The 24,521-nt window shown below is 43.7% G+C and overlaps 3 protein-coding genes across 4 annotated transcripts; 1 reads left to right on the top strand and 2 right to left on the bottom strand.

The window, feature by feature from the left end:
• The first annotated feature begins 64 nt into the window (after positions 1-64).
• On the top strand, positions 65-3,437 carry LOC117372031 (kelch domain-containing protein 10-like). Its single transcript, XM_033967748.2, has 10 exons — positions 65-314; positions 751-843; positions 910-1,131; positions 1,340-1,494; positions 1,562-1,710; positions 1,790-1,874; positions 1,946-2,012; positions 2,083-2,130; positions 2,211-2,350; positions 3,111-3,437. Exons 1-10 carry the CDS (start codon positions 230-232, stop codon positions 3,318-3,320), a joined length of 1,254 nt encoding a protein of 417 aa, XP_033823639.1. The 5' UTR covers positions 65-229; the 3' UTR covers positions 3,321-3,437.
• A 486-nt stretch (positions 3,438-3,923) lies between these two features.
• On the bottom strand, positions 3,924-19,419 carry LOC117372029 (uncharacterized). Of its 2 annotated transcripts, none has more exons than XM_033967747.2 (20): positions 19,299-19,419; positions 18,533-18,676; positions 18,344-18,456; positions 18,144-18,258; positions 17,245-17,361; positions 17,122-17,183; positions 16,591-16,740; positions 16,318-16,509; positions 16,160-16,256; positions 15,941-16,082; positions 15,676-15,859; positions 15,299-15,398; positions 13,927-14,039; positions 13,822-13,853; positions 12,078-12,190; positions 11,799-11,944; positions 5,631-5,725; positions 5,456-5,534; positions 5,266-5,374; positions 3,924-5,078 (listed from the first exon to the last, which is right to left on the bottom strand). In XM_033967747.2, the coding sequence occupies exons 1-20, from the start codon at positions 19,366-19,368 to the stop codon at positions 5,005-5,007; spliced, it is 2,247 nt and encodes a 748-aa protein (XP_033823638.1). In that variant the 5' UTR covers positions 19,369-19,419; the 3' UTR covers positions 3,924-5,004. The 2 variants fall into 2 exon arrangements, with proteins under 2 accessions (XP_033823638.1, XP_055078399.1); XM_055222424.1 differs by having other exon boundaries at positions 16,160-16,253; positions 19,299-19,411.
• Positions 10,270-11,180, bottom strand: LOC129456307 (uncharacterized). Its single transcript, XM_055222425.1, has 2 exons — positions 11,021-11,180; positions 10,270-10,871 (listed from the first exon to the last, which is right to left on the bottom strand). Exons 1-2 carry the CDS (start codon positions 11,141-11,143, stop codon positions 10,341-10,343), a joined length of 654 nt encoding a protein of 217 aa, XP_055078400.1. The 5' UTR covers positions 11,144-11,180; the 3' UTR covers positions 10,270-10,340.
• Positions 19,420-24,521: the final 5,102 nt, after the last annotated feature.

Here is a 24,521-nt window from a genome sequence, read left to right on the forward strand (position 1 = left end):
TTTGTTTGGTGAAAGAATAATTTCCCCCTGTGTACTTTGTCCCTGAACGCTGCATGCGCCCGGTGCCTCTGATTGGGCACAGAGCACATTTGGCCGTGACGCGCAGTGCGCACAGTGCAGGTGTGGGATCTTTGGGTTTGGGTCTGACTTTATTTCTGTGCATGTTCCAATCTTTTGCCAGGCCAAACTATTAGAGCTCTGAGCCAACTGCCAGCTCTCTCCTCTTGAAATGTCTTCAGCTGAGCAAAATTCAACATCTAGTTTGCTCAATAAGTTTGAAAAGCTGTCATGGAGGCCCTCCATCAGAGATTCAGGTTTGTAAACAAAGCGTCTTTCTGCAAATCCGTGCATACAATCCAGTGCGGGTAATTTGTATAATGCAGTTGATGCTATATATGGTCGTTTCTGCTGTTCGTGTATCGCTTGTATCGTTGGCTTGAATTGAGAAGTTCATGCTAGTTGTGTGCACCGAGAGAGGACGCAGAGAGAGAGGCTAGCTAACAAGGCTAAGGAAGCCCTCAATGATCTTAAAGAGACTAGGGTCGTGCTACAGGTCATGAGTCATGTTACGCCGTGATTTATATGTAAAATCTCGACAGATTATGGTAAGGCCGAGTGTTAAACAGTGATGGCTAAATGTGGGCTTCTATGCGCTCAGCTGTTAGCCGTTCTCAGTGCTCCGAGTAGTGTCCTCAGGAGGCACTGTTAATGATTTTGTGCCCCAGTGACTGAATGCTTCTGTTTTTGCAGGCTCCAAAAAGCGTGCACGGTGGCTCCAAGCTCGACGCCTTTTCTCCCCTTCATGCCCTAACCTGAGAATCCCCAACAGATTTTTAAGAGAAGGTATTATTGGCACACTTGTGTTTGTGAAGATTGTAGCAGGTAAGCATCCCATTTTTTTCTTTACAGGGCAGTTTGTACCCCCTGCTAGGAGTGGGCATCGCTGTGTTGCAGACAACACTAACCTGTATGTGTTTGGAGGCTATAACCCTGACTTTGAGGAGGCTGGTGGTTCGGAAAATGAAGATTACCCTCTCTTTAGAGAACTTTGGAGGTTTCACTTTGCAACTGGCACCTGGCAGCAAGTCCGCACAGAGGGTTACATGCCCACAGAGCTAGCCTCCATGTCAGGTATTGAGCGCTGCTGCAACATTTTGTCATGTTGACCTTTTTGGAGAAAGCTGACTGACATAAGACATATTTTAGTGTATCTACCTACTCTCAGTTAAATTGATAGTATTGAATTACTGGCAGACATTATAAGCTGGTACAAATAAAGAGGTTCACATTCCAGAAAGCAATGACTAAATAAATGTAACTGTCTTTTAATATTTCTCAGCTGTCATGCACGGTAATAATCTCCTTGTGTTTGGTGGGACTGGGATTCCCTTTGGTGAAAATAATGGCAATGATGTCCATGTTTGCAACGTTCACTACAAGCGTTGGAACCTTCTTAACTGCAGAGGGAAGAAGCCCAACAAGATCTACGGACAGGTGACCATTAGTTGTTTCATGTGTGTCAGTACAGATTGGCACAGTTCATGTTGTGCTTGTTCCTCAGGCCATGATAATTGTCAACGGGTACCTCTATGTATTTGGAGGAACTACGGGCTATCTATACAGCACAGACCTGCACAGGCTGGACCTGTCCACTAGAGAATGGACCCACCTCAAACCAAACAACACTCCCTCGGATCTACCGGAAGAACGGTTGGTAAACTGAGATTTTTTTTCAACGAGACAGTGATGTGAACAGAAGTTAAGTAATGCAGGGGCTCTTTTCATACAGATACAGACATGAACTAGCCCATGATGGACAGAGGATATATGTCCTGGGTGGAGGGACTTCATGGACCTCATACCCTCTGGACAAGGTAACGGGAATCATTCTTGAACATACAATAATCTAACTAAACTTCTTTTTATCTTTTTCTATTTTTTAAAGATTCATGCATATAACTTGGAGACAAATTACTGGGAGGAGATTGCAACCAAACCTCATGATAAAATAGGTATTCATTATTGCTTGTTTGACAGTAACATGTCAGGGACTATAAAGATAATTTTTATTTATCACAATAGGGTTTCCTACTGCTCGCCGATGTCACAGCTGTGTTCAGGTCAAAAATGGTGAGATCTTTTGATTTTTATTGTCTGGCTTCAACATTTTCCCTAAACTGCTATGTTGTACTTTTGTTGTTTTTTGGTAGAGGTTTTTATATGTGGAGGTTATAACGGAGAGATGATCCTGTCTGACCTCTGGAAAATCAACCTGCAAACCTTTGAGTGGACCAAGCTTCCTGCTTTAATGCCAGAGCCTGCATACTTCCATTGTGCAGCAGTGACTCCAGTAAGTGAAGAAATGCACACATGACAAATACCAACATTCATATTGCCTTTCTTTCACATGGAATGTGTATATTCTATTAACAAATTTGGGACTAGGAATAGGACAATATACACATTTATTGTGGAAAAAAAGGGTAGACAATAATTGTTCAAAGATGCAATTTGTATAATCACCAACCAAGATGATGGCTATTATACCACCAGATAGTTCAGGAAAAAATCTATAATGGTTCTTTAAACATAAAAAAATATAATTAATAGTATTCATAACACTTTTAAATTGTCAGCAGTTTTAATAATCTGTGATTTTATTGTTAATCGCCATGATAATTGTGACATCAAATTTCAACACTGTCACATGCCTACTTTGAGAATAGCCCTCCAACTGACATCACTGTAGACTCTTAGTACAAAGTTAAACAACACACAACAATAAAAAAAAGAAAAAGAAAGGACAACACAAAACTCCAACACAATATTCACAGTAAACTACTGTCCCAGTGTCTTCACAGTTCGGACTGGTACCGTGTGGCATTGAGTTTAACATTAGTCAGGCTCATGACTGTTCTCAGTCATTAAGGTGACAAATTAATCCACATTATAGAGCACACTTGCACTGTCTTATATGTCTTATCTAACGGTATTTTTGAGGAAGACATATGAACTTAAAATTTCTTATAGGCCCTACACTGTAAAGTAAACTGTGTTCAGAGACATAGGATCAAGAGACAGTAAAGATTCTTCTCACGTTTGTTCTTTAGGCTGGCTGTATGTATATCCATGGAGGGGTCATCAACATGTCAGGAAACCGAAGGACTAGCTCTTTGTATAAACTGTGGTTGGTGGTCCCGAGCCTGTTGGAAGTGACCTGGGAGAAGCTGCTGAAAACGTTCCCTCACTTAGCGCAGCTGTCCACTCTGCAGCTGCTGAGCCTGGGCCTGACACACACACTTATCCAGCGGCTCAAATAGAAGCACAGACTGAAAAAGGTGCCAGTATGTGACACGATTTTAAAAGGACCAATATTTTTTTACGTAAACTCATGTATGTAGAAAAAAGTCAAATGATGTCATGGTTTGAGGGGAGGGGGTGGGGGGGAATCTGGATTATTTTTATTTTTTTTGTGTGAAATTTTCAAGATGCTTTTTATACATTTACCCATCAAAAATGGTCATTTGAGGCACAAATATTATTGCATGACATGTAGATGTTTTGTTGTTTTCATATTTTGGTGAGAAAAAGACACATTACCTTGCATATGATGTGGCAAAAAAGGGGGGGAAGGTCGATCATGCTGTTGTGTTGAGGACATGGATGTTCTCACATTGGAGTTTAGCGTCACTGTGAATTCTGGCGTGCCTCTCGAAGCTTGGAATTAATTTATTTTATTATTATTTTAAACATTTGTCATTTGGTGCCTTCTAAATTTACCTATGTCCAAAGGCTAAAAGTGTCTTTGCAGAGTTTAATTTAACATCTGATATATTGGTGTTTCTTGTGATGTTACCTGGTGTTCCATGAGCCTTTTTGTGTGTGTGTGTGTGTTTTTTTTTTTAGTTTTTTTTTAGTTTTTTTTATTAATACCAGGGTTGTTCATAGGAATTTGTTTTATATGAAATACAGATGTTTTACTGTTTATTTATTCTCATCGCTGCTGTTTTTTTAAATTTTGTTTTTAATCTTAAATCTGTAACCAAATTTGTAATGGATTATCTTAGCTCAATTCATTGTTTTGGACATTTTAATTTAGCTGTTTTTACAGGTATGAGGCACGGTTTTAGTTGGATTGGGTCAGTTGATGTTGATGTGATTGTATCCTTAAAACAGACTGAGCACTGTAAAACTGTACTGTAGTTTCACATTCTGTACAGCACCACCTAACTGCCTTGGACATTTTGTTTTACATCTTATGATCTTGCCTTTTGTTTTATTTATTTTTTTATGTCTTTAGACTTGACTCATCTTTTTGTAGTTAATGTTTATTTGCATCACCCTGTCAAAGCAGTTTGCATGTCCGTGCTGTGCATGTAACTTGAACTTGGCTTTCGGTCTCCCCGAATGCCCTTAGCTGCTATATACTTTAACTTTCCAAATAAAGTAACTGCAGCCTTTTTTTAAGAATAATGTATGAAGTTCTTGAAAGATAAACTGTCCGATGAAAGAGAAATGATGAACAATACATGCAGTTTAGCATTTGGAAAATGGCATTAATATATCAGTGCAGCCCATTTTATTTTCTGTAGCTTTTTAATTTTGATAAAGTATATCATTTCAAGTTGGACATTGGCAATAGATATAACATGTGTAGAGGTAATTCCATAAATGTTGGGAAGCAAACATAATGTGAAGAAGGGCGCTCGAAATTGCACAATAGTTAAGATTAGACTAATAAAATAATTTGCACCACATTTTGTTAAATGTTTACAGTGTTTGCTAGTTGCATGTAAATTGTCTCTACATTTTGGATGGAATTTTCATTAATGACATAGGTAGAGGTATTCTGTTATAGAACTCGACGCTGCTTACATTTGTGTACTTTTCTGCTTTTTTTCCACAAACTGGCATTTAACTGATGTAAAACTATGACAAATAATGACCACAGGCACACCACCAAGTCATAATTAGAAAAATATGAAAACCTGTCATAACTTATGCTTAGCAGCCTTTTGGAGAGGGCGCAAAATAGTATAAAGCCAAAAGGATGAGGTAGACGACCACCAAGGCAGTGCCTGAAAAGAGAATGTGTACATACTTCATAAAGTAATAATTTATAACATGTTACAAAAATGCCTACTGAGAATGCTTGTAACCATTAAATACAAAGAAATATTAACCAGTTTACAGAGTTACTGAAGCATTATCTTGAATACATGTAAACTCGATATACGTGTATTAATCTAGCAGAACCTCACTTACCCTGAAAATAATCCGACTTCCCATCCATGAAAATGTAATTAACTACAATGACGCTGAAAATGCTGGCCCATAGGTGCAGGTCACTGAATAACAACACAAAGCCCACATCCTACACAAAGTGACCATAAAACATTTGACGTTAAATCTGATTCGTGCCAATACTGCAGAATGTGAATTGGTAAAGTCTTACCCAAAAAGCATTGAAGAAGACCAACACAGGAATCTGCAACATGCAGACCTGTACAGCAATGCAGCTCCCAACCTCAAGGCTAAAGTGCAGATAATTCAGAAATTCAAAATGTTACATTTAAATGTACAATTAAAATGTTACATTTTTGTAAGCAAGTGTAAAATGTAATATTTACCTTAAGCTAATGTTGTTTTGAAGAGCAAATTGAATCCCATTAACAATCTCAGGAATCTCCGGAACCATCGCTAGAACAGTAACTCCAATGAAGTACTGAAGAAAAATAAGAAAAAGGGTAAGGGTCTTTGTGCACAATCTACTGAATGCTTGGATCCTCTCTGTAGAAAGTGCATATGACAGGTTTTCATGTTTTTGTATTACTTGATGTGGGATAGTACCTGTGGTAAAGGGGAAAAAAATAAAATAAATAAATAGAGAGAGAGAGAGAGAGAGAGAATCAAGGCAATGCGGAGAGAAGTGAGCCAACTGTCAGAGGCCCAGAGAGGGGCAATGACAAAACATGTAGCCAAGAGATACAACCAGATGCCCATAGCTGAAACACTGGAAACTTCCAAACAAAGACTTCAAAACCTTGGCCAGCCGTCTAAAGAGGTACATACAAGATAATGAAGCCAGACGAATAAACGGTCTGTTCGCAATACAACCGGCGAAAGTGTATGCAGCAGGGTAATAACATCAGAGCAGACCTACCAAGGCCAAAACCAAACAGTACTGGAAAGGCATATGGGAGATGGAGTCATCACAGTGATGCAGAGTGCTGGTGGCTCTGAGAGAAGAGCACAGAAACCTCCTTGAACAAAGTCCAGTCACCATCACAGTGGCAGACATCTCGGAAAGAGTCTTGAGTATGAAAAACTGGACCGCACCAGGCCCTAACATGATCCACCGCTAAAGAAACTCACTGCTCTCCATGAGCGCCTGGCAGCACAAATTAACCAGCTGCTAATGGATGAGACTCACTCTGAATGCCTAACCGAAGGGCGTACAATCCTCATCCAAAAGGACCCCTCAAATGGTACAGTCCCAGCTAACTACTGGCCAATAACCTGTGTCTTCACAGCATGGAAGCACATGTCAGGCATCATTGCAGCTAAGACATGTGGGCACATAGACCAAAACATGAGCACAGCACAGAAGGGCATCAGCAAAGATACCAGGGGAGTCAAACATCAGCTCCTGGTAGACTGAATAGTCGCCCAAGACTGCAGAACCGTCAGACCAATCTGTGCATTGCCTGAATTGATTACAAGAAAGCCTACGACTCAATGCCACACACATGGATCACTGAATGCATGCAGCTGTACAACATCAACAGGACTCTAAGAGCCTTCATTGCAAACTCGATGAAGTTGTGGAAAACCACCCTTGAGGCCAATGGCAAGCCACTTGCACAAGTGACCATCAAATATACCAAGGAGATGTACTGTCTCCACTGCTGTTATGCATAGGTCTGAACCCACTCAGCCAAATCAACAACACTGGCTATGGATACCTACTCAGGAATGGGGCCACCGTCAGTCACCTCCTCTACAGGGATCACATCAAGCTGTACACTAAAAATGAGCGAGACATTGAGTCACTGATCCACACCACCAGGATCTACAGCACAAACATTGGAATGTCATTTGGGCTTGAGAAGTATAGCCGGATGGTGACAAAGAGAAGGAAGATAGTCTATACAGAAGGAATTTCACTCCCAGAAGAAACAATAGCAGACATTAAGGACAGTTAGAAGTACCTTGGTATTCCACAAGCAAATGGCAACCTTCAAGAGGAAACAAGGAAAGCAGCCAAGGCCAAATACTAAGAAGTCAGCTCAAGGTCGCTGGTGTGGACGGGTTTGACTTTGGAGACATGGAAGGTCGGATGGATGCGGAGAGACGGTGGTAGTTGTAGCTGTACGGCGGACGGGCTGACGATTTTCGTGACTTTGAACGGGCCCAAGAATCGGGGAGAAAGTCTGTCTTAAGTGGTATGATCTTCGAGGAGAGCCACACCATTTGGCCGGGTTGATATACGGGCGCCGGGACACGGTGCCGATCCGCCGCCGCCTTGATACGCCTCCCTGCTCGGAGGAGCGCGGACCTGGTCTTCCTCCACACCCTGCGGCAGCGCTGAAGATGATGTTGGACAGAGGGAACCTCCAGATCCTTCTCCTCTGCCGGTAATAGTGGGGGCTGGTACCCGAGGGAGGCCTGGAACGGGGATACAACTGTGGACGAACTCACCAGCGAATTGTGGGCATATTCGACCCAGGGTAGGAAGGAGCTCCAGGTTGTGGGGTTGGCAGAAACCACACATCGGAGGGACGCCTCTAGGTCCTGGTTCGCCCGCTCGGTCTGCCCATTCGATTGGGGATGAAAACCGGAGGTGAGACTGACCGTGGCTCCTGGACCCTCACAAAAGGCCCGCCACACCTGCGAGGTGAACTGAGTTCCACGGTCGGAAACAATGTCCATAGGTATCCCATGGAGGCGAAAGACCTGACAGGTAAGTTGGTCTGCAGGCAATGAAGTGGGTAGCCTTGGAAAAGCGATCTACCACCGTAAGGATCACTGTGTTCCCCTGGGACGGAGGAAGGCCGGTAACAAAGTCCGCCGCCACGTGGGACCAAGGCCGCCTAGAAACTGGGAGGGGCAGAAGAAGTCCAGAAGGTGGTGAGTGAGAGGCCTTAGCCCGGGCACATACCTGGCAGGCTGCAGTGTAGGCTCGGGTATCTTTGTCCATGGTGGGCCACCAGAAATGCCGCCTCAGCAGGGAGAGTGACCAATTGGCACCAGGATGACAGGCGAACTTAGAGTTCGGTGGGCCCACTCAAGAACCTGGGAATGGACAGAGTCAGGTACGAACAGTTTACCAGGTGGGCCATTACCTGGATCGGGGTCATCGGTTTGGGCCGCCCGGACCACGTCTTCAACCTCCCAGTGGACGGCCGCCATGACACAGGTAGAAGGGAGGATGGACTAGGAGGCTGTGGAACTCTCCCCTTGAGTGAACTGCCGAGAGAGAGCGTCGGAATTGATGTTCCCGGACCCGGGGCGATAAGTGAGGGTAAAACTAAATCGGCTAAAAAACAGGGACCAACGGGCTTGGCGGGCATTAAGACGTTTAGCGGACTGGATGTACGCGAGGTTCTTATGATCCGTCCAAACAAATGGAAGTTTCACCCCCTCGAGCCAGTGGCGCCACTCCTCCAGCGCCAGCTTAACCCGCGAGGAGCTCCCCACATCATAATTTGCCTCAGCTGGGGACAGGCGGCAGGAGAAAAAGGCACAGGGAAAAAGGCGATTATGGGGGTCAAACCTTTGGGACAGAACGGCCCCCACCCCAGTGTCTGACGAAGTAAACAGGTGCTTAAGCTTATCAAAGGCAGACTGAGCTTCTGGGGATCAGGCGAATGGTAAAGCAGGTGAGGTCAATTTAGTGAGGGGGGAGATGACTCGACTGAAGTAAAGGATGAACCATCTATAAAAATTGGCGAAGCCGATGAACCGTTGGAGCTGCTTGCGGTTGGCATTTAGTGACGGCTTGGATCTTCTCTGGGCCGGCTTTCACTCAGCCCTGCCCCACGATGAAACCCAAAAAACTCACTTCCTCTGCATGGAATTCACATTTCTCTGCTTTGATGTACAGTTTATTCTCTAGCATGCACTGGAGGACCTGGCGGACATGATGTCGATGTTCCTGCAGAGATTTGGAAGATTAGAATGTCAAGATACACGAAAACAAACTGATTAAGAAAATCCCGGAGCACATCGTTAATAGCGCATCGCATGTGGGCGAGGAAATGTCCATCTAGGGCCCGGGCGTTGAGGAGCTGTTCCAGGGTCTCAAGCCTAATCCCAAACTGCTCCGCCAGCCGTTTGTCCATAAAGTCCTCCTCGGCCCCGGAATCAACGAGAGCTATAACAGATAAGGTCTCCGAGTGAAGGCACAGCATTGCATTCAACAAGAGTCTATTGTTCTTTTCCGGGATGTGAGGCTGACTCACCAGTACTCCCAGTACTACTGGTGGGCGCCCCCTTTTGGCAGAACTGGACAGACTGCAATAAAATGTCCCCGTTCCCTGCAGTAGAGACACTCCCCCGCCAGGTGGCGACGTCGGTGGCGTTCCTCAACGGAAACGCAGGTCCGGTCCAGCTGCATCGGCTCCTCCGGGGGCAGCGGGGATGAACGTGCCTCCCGCGGGGCCGGCGACCGGCATCTCTCCCTCCGGCACATCTGTAGCCGGTTGTCAGTCTGGTTAGCCAGGGAAAGGAGTGACTTTAAGTCCGGGGGCTCATCTCGAGAAACCAACTCGTCTTTTAAATGTTCATTAAGGCCCTTTAAAAAGGCGGGGCATAGCGCGCTATTTGTCCAGTCTATCCCCGCCGCGAGCATCCAGAATTCCACAGTGTAAACTGCCACGGACCGCCGCCCCTGGGCGAGGCTTAACAGCCGGGCGGCAGCATCCGCTTGGTAGTGTGGGTGATCAGAAGACCAATTTAAAGGCTGACACAAAGTTTTCAAAATTCAAATTGGCCAGCGCCGTGTTAGATAGCCGCGCCTCGGCCCACTAGAGCGCTCTTCCCCTGAGAAGTCCACAGACATACCCTATTTTCTCAGCATCTGAGTCAAAACGGACAGGACACTGCTGGAACATAAACGTGCACTGAAATAGGAATCCTGACCTGAGTAGGGGTCGGGATCCGTACCCCTCGATACCGGAAGGCGTGGCTGCACCGCCGGTCCGAGGGCAGCGGCAGCAGGGAGTGGAGCCGGAGGCGAGGTGGCGAGAAGAGCGTCGACTTGGCCGGCAAGCTGGGACACTTGTTGGGTAAGACTCTGCTTATAATCCAAAAGGGTCCGGATGGACTGGTCGTGCTGCTCAATAATCACTCCATGGTGAGAAAAAGCTTGGCGCAGCGTCTGATCTGGTCCCGAGTCCGCTTGGTCCATTTTTTGGCCAGATCGTTTTGTCGTAACGGGTGGGGTTGGGAGGATCAAAGACGTGCAGACTCGGGGCAGATTTACAGTGTTTATTTACAAAATGGTGAAATTCAGTCTTTAATAGTTCATTTAACACACACGGGAGCAGGGAGCGAGGGGCAGACCAGGCAGGAGTAGTGCAGAGCAGGGACGGGAAACCAGGACCAGAACGAGGACAGGATCTGGAGGAGACCAGGGCAAGCCAAGCAGGGATGTCCAGAGCGGGCACGGAGACAGCCAGGGCTGGAGCACGACGGGACCAGGGCCAGGGCCAGGGAAGACCCAACAGGAGTAATCCAGAGAGCGGGAGACAGGGCAGGAGACGGGAAGCAAGCCAGAGACCAAGACGGGACAGGAGGCAAGGCAGAGGGGTGGACTGTACCGGAGCTGGAGCGCAGAGGCAGGAGCAGGAACGAGCGAGAGCAGGAATCTGGAAGGTGGCAAAAATCCAATGAGTAACAGGCAGACAGGTAACAAAATTGCAAAAACTAAGCTGGAGCATCACGTTGACACGCGGATGATCTGGCACCGAGTGTCTTCTCCCCGCACCTCTTATCCACGGCAGGTGGTGATGATTACCTTGATGGGACACAGGTGCGTGCGGGAGGAGCCGAGAGTTCTGCCCAGCTCCAGGTTCAGGCAGGTGAGGGAGGGGGGAGAGCACACAGGGCGGCAGAACAGGAGCAGAGATACATGCCTCATGACAGCTCCTGACAATGCATGGCGGGTTCCATCCCAAATCCAGCACCCTGAGAATGTACATGAGCTGTAAGGAAGGAGGCCAAGGACTACTGAGTGTGAGAGCCAGTGTCCAAGATGAAACATTCAAGATCCATAAGGACATCAAGGACAAGGCCCCAACAGATGATGTGCTCAGTTAATGTCTCAGACAGTGCAGAGTATAGAAAGAGGTTCTAGAGGTCCCATCTAGAAGTCCCTGTGTGGCATCACACAGGGACACAGAGGATCCGAGCGTGGAAAAAGGGGATGAGACCACCCGCGGAGGGTGAGGATGAGATTTTTCTTTTTATATGTTAACTATGTTCTAGTGAAATGAGTAGTCTAACCTGTCATATGCACATTTACATAACAAAACACCTAAATAATCATAACCATATTTCAAATAGAGCTGCTAACTTGGGCAGCACCTGTGGCCACTGAAGCCAGCACAAGCTTACTAAAGCTTACTATTTACTAAAGCTGCAAATTTACCTAGATTGCACTAAAACTGCCAAACAGTACATAATGCTATTAAAACACCACGTAAACAGTTTAGTAGCTAAAAAAAAGTAGATTTGTGTTTAGTTCCACCATAAGTTTAATACAAACTAAACTGATGTTGAAACCCACTGGTCACCTGTGATATGTTGGGCTGGTTAAGTATGGGTTGAATGTGCTCAGTTGTTAAGTCGGCACAAACAGACATGAGCACTGTAGCCATGATGAGAATGACCAGAGACCTCCAGCGAGACCAATGCACCACTGCTCCACTGTGACCAGATGCTGCAGTGAAAAATACACACGCCATATAAACATGTCAGAACATTCCAGATTCATTGTGACTATAGATTTTACATAACATCAGAAAATTTAAACATGTGACTTTGATAGTGTGGTAAAATAATAATAGTCATACCTTGTCCTTCTTCCACATGAATATTGTAAATGTGAGAATGTGTCTTCAGTGTAAACAATAAGCCGATGATGTAGGCAGCAGGCAAAAGAGCAGACATGGTGTACACCAGAGGCCTAAACATCAGAAAACACAAGTTGCTACTACCATGATTGTACTTGTTAGTAATAAGTAGTCAGGGCTTGACATTAGTACTAGTTTAGCATCCAAACGCGAGTAGTAACACATATCGTGCAATTCTACTTTCTCCTTGGATCTGTAGAGCCCATTAAATAATTTTTCATTTATTTTGTCTTTTATCACCACATGCTACTGAAGCAACTTGCATGTCCATCCATCCATTTTCTTCCGCTTACCCGGGGCTGGGTAGCAGGGGCAGCGGTCTAAGCAGAGACTCCCAGACTTTCCTCACCCCAGATATGTCCTCCAGCTGCTCCGGCGGTACCCCAAGGCGTTCCCAGGCCAGCCAAGAGATATAGTCCCTCGAGCGTGTCCTGGGTCTTCCCCAAAGCCTCCTCCCAGTGAGACATGCCCGGTCAACTCTCCAGGGAAGCGTCCAGGAGGCATCCTGAACAGATGCCCGAGCCATCTCAGCTGGCTCCTCTTGACGTGGAGGAGCAGCGGTTCTACTCTGAGCTCCCCCCGTGTGACCAAGCTCCTCACCCTATCTCTAAGGGAGCGCCCAGCCACCCTATGGAGGAAACCCATTTATATGCTTATATCTACAATCTTGTTTTTTTGGTCATTATCCAAAATTCATGACCATAGGTGAGGGTAGGAACAGAGATCTAAACCAGGACTAAATGAGGTCTAAACCAGGACCATAGGTGAGCAATGTAGACTGACCAGTAAACCGAGAGCTTTGCCTTTCAACTCAGCTCCTTTTTTACCGCAACAGTTCGATATAGCGACCGCATCACTGCAGACGCTGCACTGATCCGCCTGTCTATCTGTCAATCTTTTTCCGGTCGAGAACCATGGCCTCGGATTTGGAGGAGCTGATTCTCATTCTGGCGGCTTCACACTAGGCTGCAAACCGCCCCAGTGCCTGCTACAGGTCCTGGCTCGATGAAGTCATCAGGACAACATCATCTGCAAACAGCAGAGATTAAATCCTGACCCTCTCCGGCCCCTGATCAGACTTCCTCTGGCCCCTGAACCAGAACCCTTTGGGCCCCTAGCTGCACCTAGAAATTCTGGTGACAAAGAGCAGCCCTGTCAGAGTCCAACATGCACTGAGAACAGGTCTGACTTACTACTAGCAATGCGGCAGGAGCTGTGTTCACATTGCTGGTAACATGCATGTGGCTAGTAGGGTTGTCATAAGTATTGATCAGGTATCAGGTACTTATGAAACTGAAACTAGTATTGAAATAAGATACCTAGAATGATCTTGAGCTGTATTAGAATAAGTACAAGATCACATAGACTAGCATATGCCCATGGGCGTACCTTGACGACTCAGGAATTACAGATATAAGGCCACATGGTAATATAAAAAAGTACTATGATTGAAAATCACATTCTATTGTCTAAAGGAAGAGTGTTTTTAATTATCATTGGCGTATCAGAATCAGTATTGAGTATCAAGTCTATTTCTTAGTATTGAAATCAAGTTTGACATTTTAGGATCATGACAATACTAATGGCTAGTTACTTTTAATAATTCACAGCAGCAAAAAAGTAATAAGGTCAAGCCCTCCTCTAGTAGATTGTGACTATGTGCCAGTATATAGAATATACTTACTGAACATGGTTGTGAAATAATGTGCCATTGTTCTGTTAAATTAAAACATTCATCAGATTTTGGTTGAGAAAAGATACTTTTCAAAATTTCCTCATGTTTGCCTACCAGATCATAGTGGCAGTTATGGCAGACAAATGGCCCACTGTTGTTCACACTTGAGCATGCATCACAAACAAGGTTCCCATAGGCCTTGGAGAACAGCGTTGGAGTGAAAACTCCTGTAATTAACAACAATGAAGAAGGATATCAGAACTATTTAAATACAATAATAGTACTAAAGAAATCACACATCAGCTTACATGATATGGCTGGGTTTCATGAAACACTAAATAAAATATGTTTTGTGCAAGTTGTTGGTATAAACATAGTACCACTATACAGGGCTATATACAACATCTGTTTAATTGTGGCCATATTCATATTCTAGAACAGGGGTCACCAACCTTTTTTAACCTGAGAGCTACTTTATGGGCACTGAGTCATACGAAGGGCTACCAGTTTGAGACGCTCTTCTGAAATAACACATTTGCTCAGTTTGCCTTTAGTTATAAATTATTAACAATGATAAATGATAATCATCTATGTGAACACACTAATCACGTTGCAAGACACTGATCACATTAATGATTTCTCAAAATAATTATCAACGATGAGCAAGGAGGGAAACAGATATCAGTATTCAGCACTTTAACTTTACTAATCTTAGTAATTGTTAAATTTCCAGATGACACTTACATCACTACATCTCATAGGAAAAGTATCCCATTTTCACTATCCATTGACAAACCTTTTTAACAAAACATAAATAATATACATTGCACCATGTTTCATAAAGTTATCAATTATGTAATGTTAAAGAAAAATAAGCTTACATATTTTTAAATAAATTTCGGTTGCGTTGTGTGACTTTGTCGTGGAAAAAGCCTGGTGTTTACCCAAAGCTGCGTTTGTGAGACGTAGTGAAGTGTCCCTCCACATTGTGCCGCTTTGCCGTCGCCACAGTCGCTCCGCAGATGAGATACGCGCAGGTTTCTTTTACAGTCTTAAATCGTTGTGAAAGTGATCTCTTTATTTTCTACCATGTTTTGGAGAAAGAAACTGCATTCAGCGCATCCTCACAGCGCTCGCGAGCGGAGCACTGGTTTTGTCACGCGCACAATACTGACCTTTGAAGTGAGTAGGTCAAAGTTCACCTTAACTTATCTATCTACACTTCACGTATAATGAACATATGTTTAAGATATTGTCATTTTTAAATCTATATAAACGCAAGGGTGATTAAAAAATAGCAACAGAATAAAATTAAATTTTAGATGCAGTGAGTTGTGCTATTTTTAGAACTGGTCTGCGGGCGACTCATGTGGGGCTTGGGGGCGACATGGCGCCCGCGGGCACAGGGTTGGTGACCCCTGTTCTAGAATCTGAAATACCATCAAATGTATGACGAAAATGTATGTCAAATGTGTGAATGCCTTGCCGCCAACAGAGATGAAAAGTAACGCCGAGCTGACACCAGTGGAGCGGCTGTTGAATCTTTGTTCACTGTGTCTTAGGCCACCAATTATCATGCTGATTCCCTACAAGAAAGAAAACAGAGAGAAACACTTGTTTGTTTGGATTCTCAGGGTTTAGAAACTAAAGGGACATTTCACCAACAACAAAATTCACATTGCTGGCCAAAGACAAGATTTTTTTTACCTCTTAATAAAATGTGATTGTTTAAATACATTTGTGAAGAAACTCCGAATATATATCCTATTTGGTTCAAATTAATGGAATGCAACTAAAATATTGCCACAAAATACCTCAATCCTTGTTTTTAATCTGTTATAGCTTCAAAATGTGTATTCTCACCGGGATGAAGAGGATGCATCCCAGGAGAGTACCGGTCATTGCTGCTTTGACTACTTCCTGTAAACACGAGTTGGCCTGTCGGTGACCTCTCAGAAGGGCTGTGATGTAAAAGGTCAACTCTGTGATGGAGCCAAACGTTGCATTGACCACCGCGCCCACTGCAAAGTTACTCTGGGCTGAGATACTACAACACAGTCAGCGTGGATACCATCAAGCACAGGCGATTCAAAGGCCTTGTATGATTCAAAAATAACATCAAACCTACCTGGCAATGCCCATGCCAATGAAGTATGACAATGGTATAATAGAGCTAACTGCTATGGCAAATTTTACATCTGAGCTGGCAAACTGGTTTTCTTTGTCAACGTATCCAATCACTATGGCAACAACTACCAAAGGAAGTAGATCTGTAAATTTCAGTCAAGGTTGATAAAAGCATTGAGTTGGAAAAGAAAGTCATTGGATGTCTTCTTACAAAGGATACTGACAGCAAACACATTGATCCCATCCACAGTGTATTTGTAGTAATACCAGTTTGCAGCACGGTAACAGCACAGCAGGGCTTTTGTTTCAACAGTCTGCTGATGAAAAATTATAACTGTTTATATTAATAATGGTCATTAATAAGAAATCTATCAGTACCTTTTGCCTTGAACAAGAAGAAACATAAACATCTTCAGGAGGTAGGAGCAGGACGACACATAAAGTCCTTGCATTCATTTTAGACACCGGGATGGTGAAGACAAGGATCCAGGAGATGAAGCAGGCCAAGCAGTGGATGACCACCAGTGGAGGGTAGCCCAGCAACAGCCAGATGTATGTGGAAATGCGACACTATACAATAAAGGAACATTTAATTCACTTAATTAACTCAACTCATTCTGCATTAACAGTGAATCACATATAAAAAGTTACCCAGTATGAGGTTTGCACATTTTCTTGAGGCTCCTCCAGTGGCATCTCAGTGGGAGAAGGCAGCAGTAATGTTGAATCAGGATCTGTCTCCTCTTTAAAGCAGTTACAGTGTGGTACATCTCTGCAGCATCTTCTCATAGTGTTACCTATCTGAGAAAATAACATGCTTTTAATGATATTTAATTATTATTGATTGTAATGACAATTCAATATGATTTACTGTAAGTTGATTTGAGATTAGAGTTGTCAAAAATGTCAGTATCAAAAATCTGATCTCGATACTAAAACAAGTATCAATGTAGAGACGGTTTCAGTGGTATTGTCCACAGTAGTCACGGGAACACTATTTTTCAGCTCCCATCCAGAAGCTATTTTCAATTTGACAGAACTGGCTTGAAGCAATGGGCCTCATCCTAACCCCAGTGCTTCAAGCTAGTGGACAGTTTAAAACCAATGAAACCTCTAATTACACTGTAATAATACTGTAAGAAAAAAAATGTGTACAAATGAGCCCTCACCACCCCACAGTACCTGATGAATGGATTTGCCAAATGGCCATAAAAAGTAGCAGGACAATTTGAAGCACAGTTTACCTGAAAGTCAAAGAAGAATAGTTTAACACCACTACTTCATTGAAACGTATTACTTACCTACCATAAGAAAACCCAATAATGGTGATAAACATGAGGATGCTGACCAGTAGGTAGACAAGGGACACCCACCAGCCAAAGAGAAACACATAAGCTATATTTCCACAAGTGATAAAATGACCTGACAGAACAGAAAAAAACAGATGAGTGTTGCATAAAATGTATTAAGTAAAGGACCTGTATCTTGCTGAAGAAGATATACTGTACTTATGTCTGCTATATAGTTATAATCTATGGCACCCATGAATCATGATGTTATAATTTGCACATTTTGTATGTATGGAGTGGTGGGTGTATGCCAGTGGCGATGAAAACAGTTGATCAGCAATATGGCATTTTGAAAATAACCAATCAAATGCATGAATCACTCCAAATACAACTTCAAGAGGGTAAATGAAAAGGGAAAACATAACATGGTTAAAATCTCTGAAAGGTTGCATGATAAGTCAGCTTTAAAATAAATGCTCTTTACACCTGCTCTTTACCATGCATTGTATGGTAAAAGCATAAAAAATTAGACTGTAAAATATAACCTTACATTCATTTTACATAGCATTTTCTCTGGTAATAACTACAGAAGCTACTGACTTTATTCGCCCAATCAGGCACATTGCCTGACACTATATCCAACTTCATTCTCTGCCATGGTGAATCTTCAAGAGTGACAAAAAGATGTACCGGTAAGTAGGCAGGGATTGGGGAACTATAAGAAAACAACAGGATGACACCATCCCAGGCTGTTGTTTCTGTGTCATGGTGCAATATCACAATTTCAGAAAGAACTAAGTGGATAGGGCTAAAAGTTAAAACTAAAACATGTTCCTGACTGATGGTTTCAACTCAGATACAGGCCCTTTCATTGCAATAAATGAATTGGATATATGTTTGTTTTAGGAGATCTACCTTCAGTTGTATAGGGTTTAACAACATTTAATTCTGAGTAGAGCTCCTTTACAACATCGGACCGGCCTTCAAATGGCCGCTCTGTCACATGGCTCTTCCATTTTCTAAAACCAAACTGTCACCCCCACAAAATAATACAGCTAAAAACAACAACTATACATTGCAGTGCACATGTATTACATTGTATTTGCTGCACTTACCCTGTAGTTATTGACAAGTTTGTTGGCCTCCACTTCATTTTCTGCTCGGATAGTTCTTTTACTTTGGGGCTCATCACCACATGTGTAATCATCGCACATGTAATGGCTTTGGCCTTATGAGAAGCACAAGTGTAGGGGATAAATACATGGTTACTTATGGCAAATTACATAATGTATAATTTTGCTTACAAGTTTTTGTTGAATTGGGAACAAGACAGATGGATTGGAGGGAAGAAGGCGTGGCGACCTCTATAGAAGCACACGACTGGTCACACGATGCAGGAGGACTGTCCCAGGACTCATCAGCAACGCAAACATTTTCCTTCTCTTTGTCTATGTTAGTAAAAATGTGTATTATTATATTTTATTATGACATTTTACATACTGTTGCATACAAAGTCAATACAAAATATGAGTTATCTGAAGGCATTTACAGTCATGTCAAGTGATGTAGGTCTATTATTTTTGCAGACATACAATGGAAATAATTATTAGCCATTGACCCCACCAGTCCCATGCTCATTGCACTAATGTGTTTTTTTCTACCATTTTACTTACAGGTATGACAGCAATTATGTCATTGTCAAGCTTCATTAAAACAAAATCTCAAATGTTCCAAAAAAACACTGCCCAAATATTGAAATGACTAATTTAAGCACTTCCACTTTAAAAACGTGGCAAAAGACATTCCTCTTTTTGCTTGTGGTTACAAAGTCACAGTAGACACTTTTGTGGTTCTTTTATATTACAGTAAGCTAGAATATGATGGTAACTAAGTATGTGACGAATCCTAATGGTTGTTGCTTAATATGAACCCGAATCGCAGGATGAAACAGGTTAGAATTCCAATCATTTATATAAATATCTGCGCAGTCTGTTGTCGCAGTTCAAGATGAAGCATATACCAACTGATAGATCTAACTCGTTTAAACTGTTTGACTGGTATTAAGCTCACCTTGAGTGTGTTCAGCTTGCGTTCTCCTCCGGTTCCCGCGATTCGTACTTGGGTCGAGTAACAGTGACATTTCTGCCCAGAAAGCTGTGACCGCTAGCTCTCACTGCTGTGACGGCGCGATACAGTGTGCGTCTGTGCGTCCTTTACGCGCACTGCTTCTTCGTGAATTAGAGCCGCTGAGGAGTATGGGAAATGAAGTAGCCTACGTATATACTCCATCTAGCATAGACAGTATTGTTTACCACATTTGACTTATCAACTCTGCAAAATAAATACATACATAAATAGGCCTACAAACCTACGTACACACATACCTACACACACCCCCCCACACACCCACACACACACCCCCACCCCTACATACATGCACAGACACACGTACACACGCATACACACATACATGCACAGACACACGTACACACGCATACACACATACATGCATACATACATACATACATACATACATGCATACACATACACACATACACACACACCCCCACACGCATACACACACATACATGCATACACACATACATACATACATACATACATACATACATACATGCATACACATACATACATACACACACACACACGCATACACACACATACATGCATACACACATACATACATACATACATACATACATGCATACACATACATACATACACACACATGCATACACACACATACATGCATACACACATACATACATACATACATACATACATACATACATGCATACACATACATACATACACACACACACGCATACACACACATACATGCATACACACATACATACATACATACATGCATACATACATACATACATACATACATACATACATACATACATACATACAGAAGGTAACATGAGGTTAAGGCTCACTTTATTATCCTCGTAGGGAAATTTGTCCTCTGCATTTGACCCATCCTTCAATGCTGGGGCACTTCATCAGAAGCAGTGAGGACTGCAGTGCTTGGGCACCCATCACTGTGATCTTGTTGCTAGGCTTGGTCAGGACCACCTTACCTAAGGGGTTGTATGCATAGATCAGGGGTGTCAAACACATTTTCACCAAGGGCCACAGCAGCAAAATGGCTGCTGTCAAAGGGCCAGAAGTCAAATAAATGTAACTACTTTTTAAACTTGTTAATTAACTGTTTCTATATTTATTACTTATTCAAGTTACAAATATTGCATATGCGTTTGCAAAGATGTAAAAATATGGCTGTGTAACTGTGTATCTCCTGATAGAATGACATTTTAAATTCCTTTTAATTTGACCTGTCAAGGGCCACATAAAATGATGTGGAGGGCCACATTTGGCCCATGGGCCTTGAGTTTGACACATGTGACATAGATTGTATAAAGAAGATTTGTATTAGAAGATTTATATATATAGTCTATGGTTGTACTTATGGTGCATGTTTTGGGTATTGATGGGGGCAACCGGAGTGCCCGGAGGAAACCCACCCAGATACGGAGAGAAACATAAACTTCACACCAAAAACCAAAAATCCCGGGTGACCCAGGGATTTAACCTGAAGCCTTTTTGCTGTAAAACATTGTTGCTAGCCTGAGTAGCTAATGATTGTAACTGTGTCAGGACAATCTGACCAGAACATGTAATTCTTACGGTTATTGTATGCAAAGGCGCATGAGCACACATGGCCTATTGAAATCTAGGTCAACTTTTTAATGGTGCATATAAAACATTGAAATTGCACACCCATGAACCATGCACAGAGGGTAAATAAAATTGGCAGGCTATTGCAATCTTTTAGAGAATTGATCAAACAAGGATGTGGGAAAATAAATGCTATTTGACATTTGATTTGTCAACAAACAATTGTCATGTGCAGTGGCACTGACATGACCTGAGAAAACAAACATTTTTTATCTAATCTTTCATCTGTTTTAGTTGCCACTTGCCAGTGGACATAAATCGAAGTCATTGGCAAGCAACAGCTGAAGCTGATGATTGGATCAGATTTGCACTGGAGGTTGGGTTTTGAAACACAGCTTCCAGTACTGTATAAATATGAGAGCCTCTATTCATGAAACACTTGGATTGTGTATTCAGACCTGCAACATCATGCCGAAGGGCTGGACAGCTGCTGCAATGGTGGTTACCCTGTTGGCAGGCATTGTTAGTTTAAAAGCTCAAGGGATGGTCAAGGGATCTAATCCTTCGCAACCAGACTCTACCAAGAAAGCGGATTCGTCTTCCACAGATTCACTGGCTACACCTCCACCACCAAAGGTCTTCAATCACTGGACTCCAGAACCAGACCCTGTCACCCAACAGGCAAGTCGTCATATAGTTTCACAGTCCTATCCAGGGAGTGCTCATTGGACTCAAACCCAGGGTTTTCCTCTGTCCAATGCTCCATCTTCACATGGAAGTTACTCTTGGTCATCCCAACAGTTCTCAGTGAGCCAACCACCTGCAGGTCATGGTGCAGATGCATACTCTCATCATCAGTGGAACCCACCTGTAATTCAACCTAAAAATCTTTCATCATCGCAGACAGGTCATCAGTGGTCCAGTTCAGGAAACCAACTTCTTCAACGTTCCCAGTTAGGTTACCAGTGGACTAAAACAGAGACCAAACCAGCTGATCCCTTACCTTCACAAACAGGAGGTCAGTGGTCCAGTTCAGGAAACCAACCAGTCAATCATCAAACTTCCCAGTCCGGTTACCAATGGACTAAAACAGAAACCCAACCAGCCGATTCCCTACCTTCACAGTCTGGAAGCCAGTCACACTCAGGTTACTGGTGGGTTAGTACAGGAAGTAAACCTGCCGACAATTCACATTCACAAACAGGAAGTCAGTGGTCCAGTGCAGGAAATCAACCTGCCAAAACTCAAACTTCCCAGTCAGGTTACCAGTGGACTAAAACAGAAACCCAACCAGCCAATCCCCTACCTTCACAAACAGGAAGTCAGTCACAATCAGGTAACCAGTGGGTTAGTACAGGAAGTAAACCTGCTCACCCTCTACCTTCACAAACAGGAAGTCAGTGGTCAAGTTCAGGAAACCAACCCGTCAATCATCAAACTTCCCAGTCCAGTTACCAATGGACAAAAAAAGAAACCCAAACAGCTGATCCCCTACCGTCACAGTCTGGAAGCCAGTCACAGTCAAGTTACCGGTGGGTTAGTACAGGAAGTAAACCTGCCCACCCTTTACCTTCACAAACAGGAAATCAGTGGTCCGGTTCAGAAAATCAACCTGCCCAAACTCCAACTTCCCAGTGGACTAAAACAGAAACTCAACCAGCTGATCCCCTACCTTCACAAACAGGAAGCCAGTCGCAATCAGGTTACCGGTGGCCTAGTACAGGAAATAAACCTGCTCACCCTCTACCTTCACAAACAGGAAGTCAGGGGCCCAGTTCAGGACACCAACCATCCGATCACCTACCTTCACAAACAGGAACCCAGTCACAATCAGGTAACCGGTGGCCTAGTATAGGAAGTAAACCTGCTCACCCTCTACCTTCACAAACAGGAAGTCAGTCACAATCAGGTAACCAGTGGGTTAGTACAGGAAGTAAACCTGCTCACCCTCTGCCTTCACAAACAGGAAGTCAGTGGTCCAGTTCAGGACAGCAACCATCCGATCACCTACCTTCACGAACAGGAAGCCAGTCACAATCAGGTAACCAGTGGGCTAGTACAGTAAGTAATGCTCACCCTCTACCTTCACAAACAGGAAGTCAGTGGTCCAGTTCAGGAAACGAACTCGCCAAAACTCAAACTTCCCAGTCAGGTTACCAGTGGACTAAAACAGAAACTCAACCAGCTGATCCCTTACCTTCACAAACAGGAAGTCAGTCGCAATCAGGTTACCGGTGGCCTAGTACAGGAAGTAAACCTGCTCACCCTCTACCCTCACAAACAGGAAGCCAGGAGCCCAGTTCAGGACACCAACCATCCGATCAGCTACCTTCACAAACAGGAACCCAGTCACAATCAGGTAACCAATGGGTTACTACAGGAAGTAAACCTGCTCACCCTCTACCTTCACAAACAGGAAGTCAGTGGCCCAGTTCAGGACACCAACCATCCGATCACCTACCTTCACAAACAGGAACCCAGTCACAATCAGGTAACCAGTGGGTTACTACAGGAAGTAAACCTGCTCACCCTCTACCTTCACAAACAGGAAGTCAGTGGTCCAGTTCAGGAAATGAACTCGCCAAAACTCAAACTTCCCAGTCAGGTTACCAGTGGACTAAAACAGAAACTCAACCAGCTGATCCCCTACCTTCACAAACAGGAAGTCAGTCGCAATCAGGTTACCGGTGGCCTAGTACAGGAAGTAAACCTGCTCACCCTCTACCTTCACAAACAGGAAGCCAGGGGCCCAGTTCAGGACACCAACCATCCGATCAGCTACCTTCACAAACAGGAACCCAGTCACAATCAGGTAACCAATGGGTTACTACAGGAAGTAAACCTGCTCACCCTCTACCTTCACAAACAGGAAGTCAGTGGCCCAGTTCAGGACACCAACCATCCGATCACCTACCTTCTCAAACAGGAACCCAGTCACAATCAGGTAACCAGTGGGTTACTACAGGAAGTAAACCTGCTCACCCTCTACCTTCACAAACAGGAAGTCAGTGGTCCAGTTCAGGAAACGAACTCGCCAAAACTCAAACTTCCCAGTCAGGTTACCAGTGGACTAAAACAGAAACTCAACCAGCTGATCCCCTACCTTCACAAACAGGAAGTCAGTCGCAATCAGGTTACCGGTGGCCTAGTACAGGAAGTAAACCTGCTCACCCTCTACCTTCACAAACAGGAAGCCAGGGGCCCAGTTCAGGACACCAACCATCCGATCACCTACCTTCACAAACAGGAACCCAGTCACAATCAGGTAACCAATGGGTTACTACAGGAAGTAAACCTGCTCACCCTCTACCTTCACAAACAGGAAGTCAGTGGCCCAGTTCAGGACACCAACCATCCGATCACCTACCTTCACAAACAGGAACCCAGTCACAATCAGGTAACCAGTGGGTTACTACAGGAAGTAAACCTGCTTACCCTCTACCTTCACAAACAGGAAGTCAGTGGCCCAGTTCAGGACACCAACCATCCGATCAGCTACCTTCACAAACAGGAACCCAGTCACAATCAGGTAACCAGTGGGTTAGTACAGGGAGTAAACCTGCTCACCCTCTACCTTCACAAGCAGGA

The sequence above is a fragment of the Periophthalmus magnuspinnatus genome, chromosome 6, assembly GCF_009829125.3.
Source record: "Periophthalmus magnuspinnatus isolate fPerMag1 chromosome 6, fPerMag1.2.pri, whole genome shotgun sequence".
NCBI lineage: Eukaryota > Metazoa > Chordata > Actinopteri > Gobiiformes > Gobiidae > Periophthalmus > Periophthalmus magnuspinnatus.